A 15,515-nucleotide genomic window follows, 5' to 3' on the forward strand; every position below is an offset into this window, starting at 1 on the left:
AAGCTTTTCGTGGTTGCAAACGTTCAAACATGTGATTGATTGCTCCCATGCATTAGGGTGGGTGTCAAGGTCACCTGAAGGTCAGGTCAGGTCATTGACCTTTGGTGACCTCGGTGACCTCGGTTCACTTTTTCGAGTTTTACATGTTTCTAGGCTAGTTTTGGGAGCTGAATTCGAATTTATTCAACCATTTGAACATTTACGAAGTAGTTTTGGTGCCTTCGTAACATGTTAAGAAGCTGTCCGAGGCGGTTGACAGTATTACGAATACCCGTCACAACGCCTACCGGTTGACCTGACCTGACCTGACCGACCTGGTCTAAATGCTTAAGACATCATCTCTGATCAAACTAACACGATATTCGTGATCAGCACCCCGGAAAACCACATAGCAGCCACACTTTACGACTTTCTAACAGGTCCGATTTTCCCGGTTTTCGGGTCATTGACCTGACCTGGAAGGTCACCCGATGACTAGACCTTAAAATTGGGTATCATTGGCTTCCTCTCGTGACGGGCAACCCGCTCGTTTTTTCCGCGAAGCTCTAGCTCGATCAGGGGCCAAACGCGAGGGGGGGGGGGTCGTATCAACCCCCTTGTGCCGTCGAAGGACTCAAAATGGCCTGTGCCGGCGAGAGGTTAAAAATGTAATCATTCTAAGGTAGACGTTTGATGCTACTTTAACGCTACAGGCAGCGACGATCGACATAAGAGACATTTCCTCGCCAATCGACTCGTTGAAAAAAAACTTACGTTTTTATCTCGTACACGGAGCATGAAGTATTTCCCTTTGAAGTGCACCTTTGATATCCTCGGCCTGTGAATGAGGAGCACAGCTGAAGGAAACAATGTCTGTAGCTGCTGCTGCTTTGCCAGCCGCCCCTGATGTCATTCGTGAGGCCCATGAGCGAACAGGAGCTTATCGCCCACCTCCCAACAGGGTTTCCTTGTTCAACACTACATCCAAATAAGTCTGAAAACAGCAACCAGGCTACGTGGGAAATAGTTCAGCGATGGAATCACATTCTATACAGAACCTGTACTCGGTTTTCACAGCTCACTTGAAAAAGAAAACAGGACAAGACGTTCCCGAGGACTAATTTCTTCAGGGGAAACATGGCAAGTGGTGGCAACAACAACTGCAACGTGGAAAACACAAATGCATGAGTCATCTGCTAGCACCAATTCCGCAGTTTGTTGAGTCATACCAGAAATAGTTGCTGACTTTGACCTTGCCCCTGAGAACGATGACCCCAGCGGGGGTCAGGCCAATGAAGTATTCCGTATGATCCTCGCCCTAGAAGATAAAGAAGCGCATGTCAGTAAAGAAAAATAGTGGATATCTTATTATCTAGAGTGAAAGTTTCTGGAGATAAAATGTTTTGCCTCATTTGGTAATGTGGTAATGCAGTAGGCCATGTTTGCTAGCATGTCACAAAAAATGTGAAGATGTGATCAAATAAAAACGGTAGACGTCGAGGCTGGAAAAGATCGTGTCGCCGCAACACCTCCCAGTCCTGTGTTGTAAAATCCCCACGGTCCTGTTGTCAGATGGCCAGGAATGTCCCTGTCTCTGACTCCAGAGACGTGACCATTCCAAGCCCGACGGTCACGCACCACACGGCCCCCGTCATAGCCGGCAATACGTCACAGGATCTACGCACTCACCAGCACCGGGTGCAGGTCGACGCCGTACATCTCCAGCCACCGGACCTTCTCTAGGTAGTTGAATTCCACCACTGAAGGCACTCGCCCACTGTTGGACACGGTAGAGTCGATATCGATCGGTATCAGTCTGCACAGCTAAACTTAACTGCCTTCAGTAGTTGTCATGATTTATCCTTGACCTCGTTCTGCACAAAAGTATCATTGCTACCACCTGCACTGTCCAGTGTCCAGGTGCACTGGTTTCAGTGTTCCGTCCTTGGATGTTACCAGCTACAGCTAGGCACAGACAACGCATCAGAAAATACTACGTCACCTGTGCTACTGTGTCAAACATGAATTGCATTTATCATTCAACAACATCCAATGCGTTCCTGCAAGTCACAGTCGTCTACTACAAGCAGTTCGGTGTACCGTCCGAATCACTGTCGCCTGTTCGGTACTTACACGAGAGTCTTGTGGTACTCGACGATATTCTCCTCCAGTGTTGGTGTCATGTTGGGGAAGAGCCGGAACTCGCCCACATAGCCATCCGTGTGCCGCTTCGGGTCATAGTCGCCCAGCTCCGCTGTGAAGGGGAGATTTATTTTAGATGAGAAGACTACACTGGTGGGATAAAACCAAGAGGACAAAAACAATTATCGCTCCATACGCAACAGTGATAGCTGTGCGTGCACTCAAACAGGACCATAGATACTTAAAATCACTTGGCTGCGCAGCAGTGCCTATAAAAGGTGCCCAGTCATACAGACCTACCGACTGCAGTTGCACTGAACCAACTTCTAACGGTTGGGATCTGTCAGATGGCATGTCCCCGTGAGCATGTGACCGAGGTCCAATGCGCGCAGGTGCGAGCGAGCTTCGACAATGAAGTCACCGGACCCAAGGTTCTTATAGATAACCGGACCCACTTGTGCACAGTGACGGCATCGGTTTGATGTCTGACCATGACGTCAACCGCCCAGTTTGTGCATATTATCCGACGGCGAGAGGCAGGACTAGTCAGTAATCTCTCAGTATGCATAAGCAACAGAAAAAAAGGACCAAGAAAAAGAGGGAGAGGAGAGGAGAGAGAGAAAGAGAGAGAGAGAGAGAGAGAGAGAGAGAGAGAGAGAGAGAGAGAGCATTTATTCACAAAATTCATAACTAGCATAGGCAATTGGCGCAAAAGTGTTATGCACTTAAATCTATAGAGAGGTGGTGCACACTTACACTGTATGACGAGCGCACCCAGTTCAGCCGACAGCTCCGGGGTGACCGGCAGACGGCCTTCCAGGATATCCTGCTTAATTTGCAGGAAAAACTGGTACCTGTGAATCAACAAACAACATTCACACGAACGTGAGCGCCCGGGCATCGACAGATTATGCATGGCAATTGCATAGGTATATGACAGGACCACGGTTACAGCGTTGGCTCCCAATAGAAAAAATATCCTGTTTACCTGGTGATTTCTTCCAACAATCGGCAGGGATCCGCTGCGTAAAACTTGACACAGAAGTACAGTGTGAACGGGTCAGTATCTGAAACGAGACAAAAGAGGTTATAAAGAACGGTTATCGCAGCATGAAATTATCTATAGAGCGAGATGCATTTATGCATCTGTCTTGTGTCTAAAAAAATAGCATAATATTCCATCACAGAAGATGGTAACTGCCAAATGAGGGCATGCTCGAAAACCACAATCAGCAACGCTGCCCGTTCCTTCTTATTTGTCGGCGTTTGTGCATTCTTGTGGCGCGTTTACGAGCCTTTAAATTGGCATATTAGTAGCATCTCGTTTCCAGAAACTTCGCGTTTCTTTACAGGCAAATGGCGTGTTTAATGTTTATCCATGTCTCATTCCAGTTGCTACAGTCATGTATGTATGTGGCTAGAGCGCCGGCTTTGATGTAGATACACGCTAAAACGGGAGCAGATGCGAGATTAGGCCTGGTACACTGTTAATCTGGTTAGATCATTGATGGTGTGTGGGGCGTGCCTGTGGTATTCGGCAGGCCTTCACTGCTGATTTCGGCTGTGCCGAGCGCCTAATGACGACAAATTAGGCCCAAGCCTCTGCTGGCGGGCTGCGAGCAAACTAAAACCGAGCCAATTTACATATCATAGCGCGGTACAACAATGCCGTGCCGCGGTTGAGGCAGTTCGGCGGATTTGCAGCTTAGCCTTCCTTGTTCCCTTAGGCAGGATGGCCTTGCGATAATTACATAGATCAAAGAAGCCACCGATAAAACAGCGTATTTTCATGCAATTCGTGGCAAAGCAAAGAACATGGCCACTTTCTAGGGTGGCTGGATGTATATAAGATCTCTGCTCATTACATACCTAACTCTCTGGCGCTAATAGAAACTTGCGCAACATCCAAGTATGGTATGTTCATAGGTATTTAAAGGCAACAGTCATTACGATAACTCGCTGTAACCTTGTATTTTCTTTATTGGCATTGCATAATTCAGCAGCCTGTAACCTGACACGCCTGCGGAATATTATTCAGTTTTGACGCGGCGGGGATTATACGCCAAGTGAGGGGCCGTCGCCAGTCGCCAGACCACCCTCGCAGCGAACGTCAGGGGCCGTTATGACCGACTCATCACTCAACTTTTTCGGCGTTGATTGTCATTTATCGATGGCGCCTGTGCTGTTCGCGGGGCGGCAGTAAAAAGGCGGCTCCGCCCCGTAGCGGTCGGTCGTGACAGGCGGCACCTTTGATGTCGTGTGACACAGTGACGGGCGACGCCCAGCGCCGGCGAAAAAAAAAAAACGGGCATCACTGCCACTGGAGGTAGCCCACTCGCTCTGTTATATGCAGTGCTAAGTTCAGAATATGACGCTACTGATATGTGGAAACAGCGGTGACTTCGTGGATGTGACCGAGTTCTGGATTGCATAATATAAGATAAATATCGAGTGGATATTTCAGCAGGTCTCTATAACACCATTTGGCCGACCTGCATGGATAAACTTGATAGAAATGAATAGGTCTAAATAGGGTTTGACGCGGAACAATATCATGCAGTGTTCATAACTAGAACGATATCCGAAGAAACCGCAAGTTTTTTTCAATTTCATAACAGTCGCTCTGTGTTAAAAAAAAAAAACTAGGTACCATCGGAATTAATGTCATTCATGGGGATACGGAGGATTCCGCAACTCCAGTGTGAAGGTAATTGGGAAACCGAGAAACCCCTTAGAATTATCGGCACATTCTGTCTGTCACCATGCCACAATGAAACGAAGTTGTCTGCAAGACTATCGCAACAGGCATCCCAAATAAGTGAATCTTGCTGACGTTGCGGCAACAAATGAATGACTTAGCATCTGAATTGATTAAAATATGCGCATGTATACACATACTCGGCAGGTTCTTACCTTTAAGCTGCCTGACGACCTTCTTTTGTGGATCCAGCCAGTACTGAAAAAGAAAAGCATGTCAGATGAGCTGGAAGGGATTTACCGATTTGGTACGACCGTCACCATGGCACCCGATCAGTCGTCAGTTTTATCAATGAGGTTACATCGGGTGATTAACCCTAGAACGCCTAGGGGGGGTTGTATCAACCCCCCCCCCTGAGGTTTTTTCGAAGTGCACGCTAAACGGCTTGTCGTAGCGGGCTGAAATTTTCAATACCCTCTGGGGCAACCTTTGCGCATCTTTTGCCGAAAAAAATTGATCGGGTCATGTCAGGTCACGGAGTTATGACGTCATAAGAGGTACAGCCTCCGGCCGACAGTTACCAAACGTGTGCGCCGAATCCCTAGGTTTTCTGCCGGTGATACCCACATTGTTTGATGGATCATGATGAAACTTCCCATGCATGTTGGGGCAAGCATTGGCTATCGTGTGGTGCAATAAAATTGACCGGGTCAGGTCAGGTCACGGAGCTATGACGTCACAAGAGGAACAGCGTCCGGTACTATTTTTGAAAAGCGCCCGAACCACTATTTTGCTAATTCTTGTCACCTCAATGGGAATATGCAGCAATATTAGCTTCTATAGGGAGCAAATGGACCTCCCAAATCCAAAAATACAATCAGATTTCAAAAATTTAAATTTTGATTTTTCGAATTTCTGCCGCCGACTGTGACCTTGCCGACTTCCGGCGCTCCCAACGCGCCATTTTTAGAGCTAGGGAAACGAAATACATACCAAACGATAGAGAATTGATCAAGGAACACGATAGTGAAGGTTTCAAGTCGATATCTCCCACCGTTTTGCCGCAATCGCCGCGGAAAGTTGAAAAAGTTTGATTTTTTCGGAAAATTTGACCTTTGACCGGTCATAAGTAGGTCAAATGTTGACCTAGGACCAAAAAATATACCATCAATCGCAAGATCTCGTTGAGAGCAATCCGTTGGTTTTTTCCGCTAAGCTCTACGACCTTCCGTTTCGAAACGCCAGGGGGGTCGTAACAACCCCCCCCCCCCCCCTGGTCGTTCGTGTTATGAGAAATGGCCTGGTCGTGCGAGGGTTAAGATATGGGTATTCATTGCAGTGTTTTCCATCTTATCAATGACGATAAGCAGCACTGGCAATGCATTTTTCATCTATCGGATCTGTTGTTGAGCAAAATTCTCGCATTGGTAACAAAGTAATATGATACAGCTCCCTACAAAGTACAAAGGCTCTTGAACAGACGTAGACAAACACATTTGTCTCATCTCGCGTGTCCAATAATTGCCCTGGGTCACATCAGGTCAGTTTCCGGTGGGTTTTCAGTACGGTGTCAGCTCACCCCATGAGGTCATTTTTCGATTGCCTCCTCAGGTCCGGGCCGAGCCAAGTCAGAGGCTGCTTAAAGAATCTTCTTTATGGCCACCGAATCCAGCCATTAGCCATTGCTCGGTCCGAAGCCAATCGAGGTGTACGTCAAAAGCGCAATCAGAAGATAGCCGGGGCCCGAGCCGAACCGGCCAAATTGCTCCAGTATTATCCGGCTTGCCCTATTTAATTGGCGTTCGGGCGCGTTTTTCTCCGCCAGGAGATCGGGTGAAAATTACGGCCATACAGTTTTTACCGGGCGGGTCGGCTGGGCGGCGGGCGGCGGCACTGGCGGGGGCGGGGGCGGGGGCGGCCGCCGGCCGGTCCTGGGTGGTCGCAGGGTGACGCCGCCCGTTCCGCTGCCGCGCTGGCCTGATACGGCTTGGACGCGCGTGACCGGCGGCCAGCCAGGTGTTATGGTCAGTGACGCTGCATCCCATCCCCTCGGCCGAGACGCAGCACTGTGTGGGGTCGCCGGAGCTGGGGCCGCAACCACAACACCCCGTATTATAGGGTATCGGGCATCGGCACTATCAGAGATGTAACGGTAGAGTGAAGACGGAGAGAGCGTGTGGTTTTCGCCGCTTAGACCATCTCAGTGATGTCTCCGTCTGGCCTAAATACCCAGCGTGCTTCAGCCCATTCTGCATTGGAAGGACATCTTCAGACAATGGCAGAATCGATTAAATGCGCGCACCCCAATCCTTCAGTCAGAGTCGACCTTCGTGGGACAAAAACGTACAAACCAGGCCACGCACGCTCGCTTCATTGTCAGTACCGTAGTGCTGAAAGTGAGTGCGCCGTCTTCATCGCACGCGGAGAGAGTGAGCGTGTGTTCAATGGCCGAGGCCGGGTTGGGCTGTTTGGGCACAGCCACCGAGCTAGCATTAGCTCAAATAACCAGTGCGACCAAGAGCATCAACGGACCAGTTGCTGCAAACTAATTAAATTTACCTACGGAGCTCGGCAAGTGGCGCGTAGGGGCGGGAAGTTAATTTAGCCGTAAGGTGTTCCCCGACTCCTGTAAAATAAATCGCAGCTAAAACTTAACATAGGGTGATTAAACTGCATGCATAATAAAAAATGTCCGAAGATTTCGAATCTGAACTCTTCTTTATTCATACGCAAATCGACAACGAATCGGATAGACACATCAAAGAAATATGCAAATAAGTTTGTAAATTAATTATTTTTCTAATAAAAACGACAATCGAGAACACATCTCGCTGTGTTTTGGGGCGACATATCGTAAATTAAAGCCACGCTGTCTTATGCTTCCAAACGCGGCTTATCCAAGGGAGCAGCGCAGGCATACCGAAATAGCTCGCTGGTCGCGTGGGACTCGAAAACGGGTTTTGCTGGCCGGTTTTATCGCCCGACCATTAGTCAAATCCACGGGCGGCGCCCCGGGCCACGCCGTCTCTCCCTTCACTCCGAATTCCAAATTCGATCAGCATCGATATGCCATTGGCCGTGACGGAGCCTCCAGCTAAGCTCAGAGGCCTCCTTCCTCCCGCTCACATTTCTCCTCTCAAGCAGCTTCCTGCGGGTCCATACCCATTCGTCCAAGTGCAGATTGCGTCACTGGTGCACAGTGCACAGACTTGGTGTGACCACGCCGAGTGGACCACTACACCGAACCAACCCGGGCGGGCGGCCCGAGTCAGGAACGTGACTCAGCCGGTACCGCGCACCGGTCCAGACCGCTTGCCAGCGACACGGACCGGTCCGCACAATGCGCCGCGCTGTGCGCTTCTCGGTCCGTGTCACCTGAGCTGGGCCGCTGACAACACGCGTCTCGCCGAGTGTCGCTTGAGTCGCCCGAGCCAGACAGACCCGCGAGCGTCTATCAATGTGTGTCGCAGAGGTAGGCGTTTAAGTTGATGTAAAGATGACCGCAGCGATGATCGCTACTAAGTGAGCGACAACGACAATATAAAGAACAATGATGTGGTTGCATCAACAATATTAACCATGATGACGGGGCTGCATCATGGCTGCGATTAGGACCCATCCGAACAGGTCGGTACACGCGGCTGGCCCGCCGCGCCGTGCAGACGGCACCGCTCGGTCCGTCACGGCAGCAGACAGGCCGTGCTGCTACCCGGCAATCTGACCGCCGCGCCGCCACGACCGACCGTCAGGTATCAAAGCGGTCCAGAGCGCGTCCGGCCGGCGCTGCACTTGACCCATATTTCCTGGTGCGGTGCCGACAGTCGTGGCGGTCGGCTGGTCCGTACTGTGGTCGCGGGGAGGGGGCAGAGGCGACCGATCAGCTGATAAAGCGACGATGATGTGCTCCTAATGTGTCAGGGATATGGTCAGAGCCTTGTATGTGCGGCTGGGCGGGAAAGGGGTGTGTTCAGGCGAGTGGGTGGTGCCAGCAGGTGGCATAGGAGTGGCCGTCTGCGGCAAGGGTAAGCTGCGACCGATGAATCACGAAGTGGTGAAATAAATAGATAAAAGATGTGACGAAATCTACTGTGAATAGAAACGTGAAACGAAATAAATGCCCTAAAATTTAAGCAAACGAAATACGAAAGAAGCAATCCCTTCTTTTCGTGCATGGAACATACCGAGAAAGCAGTTTCGCTCAACTGCACGGTGCATGATAAGAGTTTGCCATGTGAGGACGGCCTCAGACCCACGTTACGGCTCGCATCCCCCCCCCCCCCCCCACCTCAGAGCACCAGATGCACACGGGTGGAGGAGGGGGAGGCTTAGCCATACATACCTCGGCGGCAAAAAGTCGGGTCGGTCGACAGGGAAGGGCGGCTAACGCCTATATACGACTAAAGAAGGCCGACAGCTCCCCGTTAAACCTATTATCAATGGAATTTCTAGCATTCCTTAGATGGGTTAAAAGATACTTCAACCAACCATCCTGTACTTTGTCGTATTGGAAGATATGTACCCATTTTGCCATCACCTTATAACTTATATGCTTCTGTCTTAACTTGTCATGCTTCTGCTGTCTAGGTATATTGTTGAAATTAGGTCCTTGCCATAGGCACACGGCTTGAGCAAGGACGTGTAAAATAAGGTTATCATTATAAACTGTTAGATTGACAACAAGGAACCCGTTAAATTTAAATCAAAGGATAAGACATTACAGTCTTGAATATGCTTGAAAGCTGGTTTGAGAGGCATTGTAAGTTGTAACAAATAGTAAGAAAACTGACCCTACTCTCGTGCTTCCTAAAAGTACATTTCGGATTCAAAGAAAAATTGTTTTGAAAAATCTCGTTTGTCTCGTTTGTTTCGAAAAGTTGTTTTCTTTGGAATTCAAAATTTACTTTTAAGATGCATGAGAGAGTTGGGTTAAATTTCTTACCATAATACGATAGGACATGACATTTATGCAGAACACGTCGAGAAATATGCACCTAACATTGTGATTTCAGTAGCGATATCTAGGGATAGTCAGATGTTAAGAACGATAATCGCTATATGTATGTTCGTGACAGACAAAAAGAAACAGGATAAGGTTTCTTGTTTATCTTTACTGATCACTCGTTTCCATCATGCACGCTGTTTAGGGGTTTGCGTTGAGCACACCCATTTGCCTTTTGTTTCGCTGGCACGTGCCATGTCAAGTTCAAATATGTAGAAACGATGGCCAATTAAAATTTGCTCACGTGACGGCAAACGCTACCAAAGAAGCTCTAACGTGATCATAACTGCACCAAGCATCACACGTGGCAATGAAGTTCTCAAAATTAATTTGAGCTACATCTATTTTTAACCTACCCAGTCACGAATTTCAGAAGAGGTATTGTAGCAAAAATGTTATGATTGCCCAAACGCAACATCGTGAGATTATACCCAAAAAATAGAGCATGACATTTGTTAGAAATTCTAATTGGAATGTTCCCAATTTTCAGATGGTCGTTTCGAATAACCAACTACCAAAAAAAACAATGATGCAAACGGTTAGTATGCCTATTGCCTAAGGCACTGAAATCATAAAGATAAAGCGAAACGAATCAACAGCGATATGTAAAATATGCTAGTTCGACACTCTCGCCCATGCCAATGCCAAATAACAAGAATTGTTCATCGTTTGTAGAAAAAGAGCCATGAAATTTATTAAATATTAAGTCGAGCATTTTATATCGATCCATGCTTTGTCGTGCCTCGAATGTTTTGGGGACAATTTTTTTTTCCAAATCCAACAATGCAAAGGCTGCACTCATCGGTTGAAATTGCATATCAGACAAAAGAGCTTGAATTCTCTCAAACAAAAAAACATAAATTTACTAGCTTGGTGGCCGACTATTGTGACTTATGAGAAGCGGTAACACCATAATATATAAGCTTAAGGTAAGATCGCGAGCGATTTGATTCCACTAAGTCGCCAAAAAATCAGAAGGTTGACTCATCATGTATGAATTATTAGAAAGGAAAGCACGCTCCCAGTTGTGTGGGTGTTGATATTTTTACCAATCATACCTACTTCAAATGCATGTCACTACAGCATCAGTCGAAAACAAGATCTCATTCTTCGTTCAGTCTTTGATTTCACGAATTAAAAAACTGAGCACTTAAAACCGATGAGCTAATGCTTTATGTCTGATACCCATTTCAAACTGACATCACCTTGCTAGATATGTGCCATTTTAAGGCCATCATGCCAGCTTTTTCTGTGACAAAACGCTGTTTTCCTGCAGGACAGCCTCAATGCTCGCACATTTTATGCTAATGACATCGATAAGTGCAGTGCCGGCGCTGAGTAAAGAGCCATTTTAGCTCCCTAACAGCGATGTCCGCTGGCGGCCCCACCCACCGCCCCCGAATGAGGACTGTGTTGTCGGTTACCCGTGTGGCGTGTCGGGGGACCATAAAGGGCCCAGTTCTCCCGGCGCCGACTGAGCGCAGAACAATGAACCCGCTGGCCGCCGGTTCCGATCGCGATTGATTACGGGCGGAGCGCGGATCCAGAGGCCATTGTGACCGGTTACCGGCGCCGATCCATCAGCCGGCAGGGTCACCGGTCACCGGAGACGGAACCGGGCCGAAACAAATGGCAGGTAGGTCACTCAAGGCTAGCCACACAGGGCGCCAGGGCCGGGTAGAACAGTGTTTGTCTATCTTATACCTACGAACGAATTGGTAAAGCATTGTCAACACAGCACTTATTTTCAGCAATATCGATACCGTAAAACATTTCAAGAGACATGTCCTGGTTATGCAAAATACACACGTCATCCTTTATACAGTCACTATTCAAAGTCCTGGGTAACATTTCCCAGAACTGTATCCATTGTCCAATCTCCATTGGCCGCCACGGCGCAGGTCGGCGCGGCGGGCGCGACGGAACACCGCTCCTATCCAAATGTATCAGTTTAAACCGTTGTCCGTCAGTATTGAGTGACTCCAGCACTAGCAAACACGTCCCAGAACAGTCGAGAACAGCCTGCATGGCATCGTACGTCCCAGCGCGGGCTCAGCATGGCTCAGCGCGGCTGGGTACCGCACGGCGCTGCGCCGCGTGCGCCGAGATCGTTAGGCCCCGCCTAGCTCGTGGGGGGCGTGAGAAAGGGTCGCGATACAATCTCACGGCGCCGGAACTGATGGTCCTGCCACGACGCCGACGGTAGCAGTCAGTCGACCCGTGTCCTCGGGACAGGCAAAAGGTCATTAGCAGGGACTGGAGCAGAAGGAGAGGGTGATTTCCAATCTGTGTTTGAATCTCAGCATTCCTCCGGATTATTGGAATGTAACTAGACACCCAAGGGCGAAAACTCAATCTTGTTTTCTGGCTCTTCGGAAACAAACATGATAGAAAGGCATGCTGTGTGATCCTAATTCATGGAATGACCAGACAGAGAAAGTCCTTATCATGGCAGGCAATTTGGAGACAGCAAATTGATTACAACTAAAACGTTTTGTATTGTAGTGGACCAGTGGCGGATCCAGGGCGGGGGGGGGGGCAAAATGGGCATTTGCCCCCCCCCCCCAAACGGCATGATTTTAACATTACGCCTATGGACGATGCATGGAAAGAATGGATAAATTTTTATGGTTTGCCCCCCCCCCCCAAACCTCTGAGCTGGATCCGCCTCTGTAGTGGACTAATGAACACCTGAACAGTGAGCAGACAGCTGTGCATTGGTCGAAAACAAAGCTAGTCGACCACAAGAACATGGAATTAAGCACACCGCGAGCTAATGAAGAATCGCTACTGGTCACGACACACGTTCAATCTCCCGCCGGAGCTATATTACACCGTCGCGACCCCAACCGTGACAGGAAAATCACGACTTAATTAGACAGCTTCCACCGATAGAAATTATAGCCTAATTTAACCTGTTGGGGTGTTCCGTTAGCCATTGAATTGTAGCCTGTAAACACTACATTGCATTGGAGCATATTACCACAAACGCTCATTTGATCCATGCGCACAATTTCATCTTCAAGACCACAAGTGTTTGCCACAAGAGGAGTGACTCTTTAGAGCGCAAAAGCATTCAGTGCCTGGCTAAATCCTTTCTATGCCCTTTATAAGAATGTTCCTCAGTGCCCACATGCATGTAGATAAACGCTGAGTAAGCAACTGGAGCTGCACGATGGTCCGCACCCCGCGTTTGTACAGACTTCTGAATTTGGTGATACGACCACGCCTCTTCCTGAACGTGACAGAGCTGTGTGACAGTGCACTGCAGACACCTGGCCAGCTGGCCAGCTGGTCGACCACTCCCTCGGATACCATAATGCGGTAGGACAACAATGTCAGCAGTCCCTTCGATAGCATTACTGACCTCAGCCGAGTCTGACAGCCACAACGTCACCGACAGTGTTACCAGGCGGGCCGATAAAGCTTTACTGACACGGCCCACCCAAAACAGCCCTGATTACCGACACGCTCCTCACGACCCAAAACTGACACCGACGCAGCCCAACCAGTGCTCGTATACGGAAGGCCAGGCTTCAGCCGTATGAAAAGACAAACTCGATTAGGCATAAGCTCAGAACAGGTCGTCGCAGTAAGAAGAACCAACTAATGCGATGCAATTTGTTACCGTTGCACGTTTTTGCAGCATTATTTCTTTCTCAGTAAGTTTCGCGTTTCAGGCAGCGTTTTTGTGCGGGGAGGGAAGTTCATGGCTCCGATAGTATGATAATCTCCCTTTGGCGGTGCAAAAGTGCGCTGCTTTCGGTTAGTGGCCTTGCTTTTCACCAACACTTTTGCAGATGTTGTTTCAACTCCCTTCGATAACCACCCTCAATATAGAAAGCACGACTTTAAAAAACGGCTTAGCGCCGTAATTGCCCTATATCTAGCTGCCAAATTCGTCACCAGCTCTTTTCTTCTACCCGGTAGGATTATAGGCGCCCTGATATAGCTACAGGATGATGTCAGTGGTCACCCGAGCGAGTGGGGTGAGCCGACTGCTTGAAGGAGTGGTTTGCGGGTTGGCTGGAGGAGTATCTGGGGGTAACACTCACTGACTATTCAGCTGGTTGGAGGAGTGATTGTTGGATGAGTGACCCCAGCTCAAGCTCAAGCCACAGTGTACTGTGGAGTGTCTGCCTACGTCAATACATACATACATACATACATATACATGCATACATATATCCCTAGAACGCCTAGGGGGGGGGGTTGTATCAACCCCCCCCCCTGAGGTTTTTTCGAAGTGCACGCTAAACGGCTTGTCGTAGCGGGCTGAAATTTTCAATACCCTCTGGGGCAACCTTTGCGCATCTTTTGCCGAAAAAAAATTGATCGGGTCATGTCAGGTCACGGAGTTATGACGTCATAAGAGGTACAGCCTCCGGCCGGATTTTCACAAACTGAGTGCCAACGCCCGAGGTTTCCTGCCGGTGGTACAAACATCGGTTGATGGATCGTGATGAAACTTCCCATGCATGTTGGGGCAAGTATTGGCTATCATATGGTATAAGAAACTTGACCGGGTCAGGTCAGGTCACGGAGCTATGACGTCACAAGGGGAACAGCGTCCGGTACTATTTTTGAAAAGCGCCCGAACCACTATTTTGCTAATTCTTGTCACCTCAATGGGAATATGCAGCAATATTAGCTTCTATAGGGAGCAAATGGACCTCCCAAATCCAAAAATACAATAAGATTTCAAAAATTTAAATTTTGATTTTTCGAATTTCTGCCGCCGACTGTGACCTTGCCAACTTCCGGCGCTCCCAACGCGCCATTTTTAGAGCTAGGGAAACGAAATACATACCAAACGATAGAGAATTGATCAAGAAACACGATAGTGAAGGTTTCAAGTCGATATCTCCCACCGTTTTGCCGCAATCGCCGCCGAAAGCTGAAAAAAGTCTATTTTTCCGAAAATTTGACCTTTGACCGGTCAAAAGTAGGTCAAATGTTGACCTAGGACCAAAAAATATACCACCAATCGCGAGATCTCGTTGAGAGCAATCCGTTGGTTTTTTCCGCTAAGCTCTACGACCTTCCGTTTCGAAACGCCAGGGGGGGGGGGTCGTAACAACCCCCCCCCCCCCCTGGTCGTTCGTGTTATGAGAAATGGCCTGGTCGTGCGAGGGATATATACAAGTGGGTAGCAGAAGAGTGCATCTCTCATCCGCTGGTCCGCAGTTGGAAAACTGGGAGTTAACACTTGCCGGCTGGTTGGCGGAAGGACGTTTTACACCCGATACCCGCTTTTGGAGTGACTTACCGGCTGGTTGGAGGAGTGGAGGAACCGCAGGCCGAAGTAGGCCGTCTCCAGCAGGTTCAGGTGACGAAACACATTATCCAGCAGCTCCTGGCCGAGCGTCGTGTCCTGAAACAGAACAACAAATGTCAGCAAAAGGTCGGGATCAAAAGAATAATGGGGTAACGCTATCTGTTAAATGTTGGCAAGTTATGCTTAAGTAAAGCGCAATAACCGGACGTGGAGGGAGGCATGAGAAAACAGCGTTAGGAAGTGACTAAATGTCTGAAGCGGTAAAATGTTAGCAGCCGGTGTTCCGTCCGGCCGTTCCGATGTGCCAGAGTGTGGATATTTCCCGTATGTCGACGTTTCCGTATCCGGTCCCCAACTATGAGAAAGTGTATGGCACCTATGTGAGACAGCCCCGCCGGCTCGGTGAGAGCCATCAGCGG

At 48.8% G+C, this 15,515-nt stretch overlaps 1 protein-coding gene across 1 annotated transcript in view; it reads right to left on the reverse strand.

Moving 5' to 3' along the window:
* Window positions 1–753: 753 nt before the first annotated feature.
* The window catches only part of LOC122392230 (band 4.1-like protein 4A), a gene marked incomplete at its 3' end in the record, with an annotated part of 30,989 nt that continues 16,227 nt past the window's right edge, over window positions 754–15,515 (reverse strand). Inside the window, exons 3-10 of the mRNA XM_043386864.1 lie at window positions 15,088–15,192; window positions 5,035–5,077; window positions 3,110–3,188; window positions 2,878–2,975; window positions 2,113–2,233; window positions 1,669–1,756; window positions 1,209–1,297; window positions 754–817 (exon numbers count right to left, since the gene is read on the reverse strand). Coding sequence (XP_043242799.1) covers window positions 754–817; window positions 1,209–1,297; window positions 1,669–1,756; window positions 2,113–2,233; window positions 2,878–2,975; window positions 3,110–3,188; window positions 5,035–5,077; window positions 15,088–15,192 — 687 coding nt within the window. The remainder of the gene's footprint in view (window positions 818–1,208; window positions 1,298–1,668; window positions 1,757–2,112; window positions 2,234–2,877; window positions 2,976–3,109; window positions 3,189–5,034; window positions 5,078–15,087; window positions 15,193–15,515) is intronic.

The sequence above is a fragment of the Amphibalanus amphitrite genome, unplaced genomic scaffold, assembly GCF_019059575.1.
Source record: "Amphibalanus amphitrite isolate SeventyFive unplaced genomic scaffold, NRLGWU_Aamphi_draft 000475F_arrow, whole genome shotgun sequence".
NCBI lineage: Eukaryota > Metazoa > Arthropoda > Thecostraca > Balanomorpha > Balanidae > Amphibalanus > Amphibalanus amphitrite.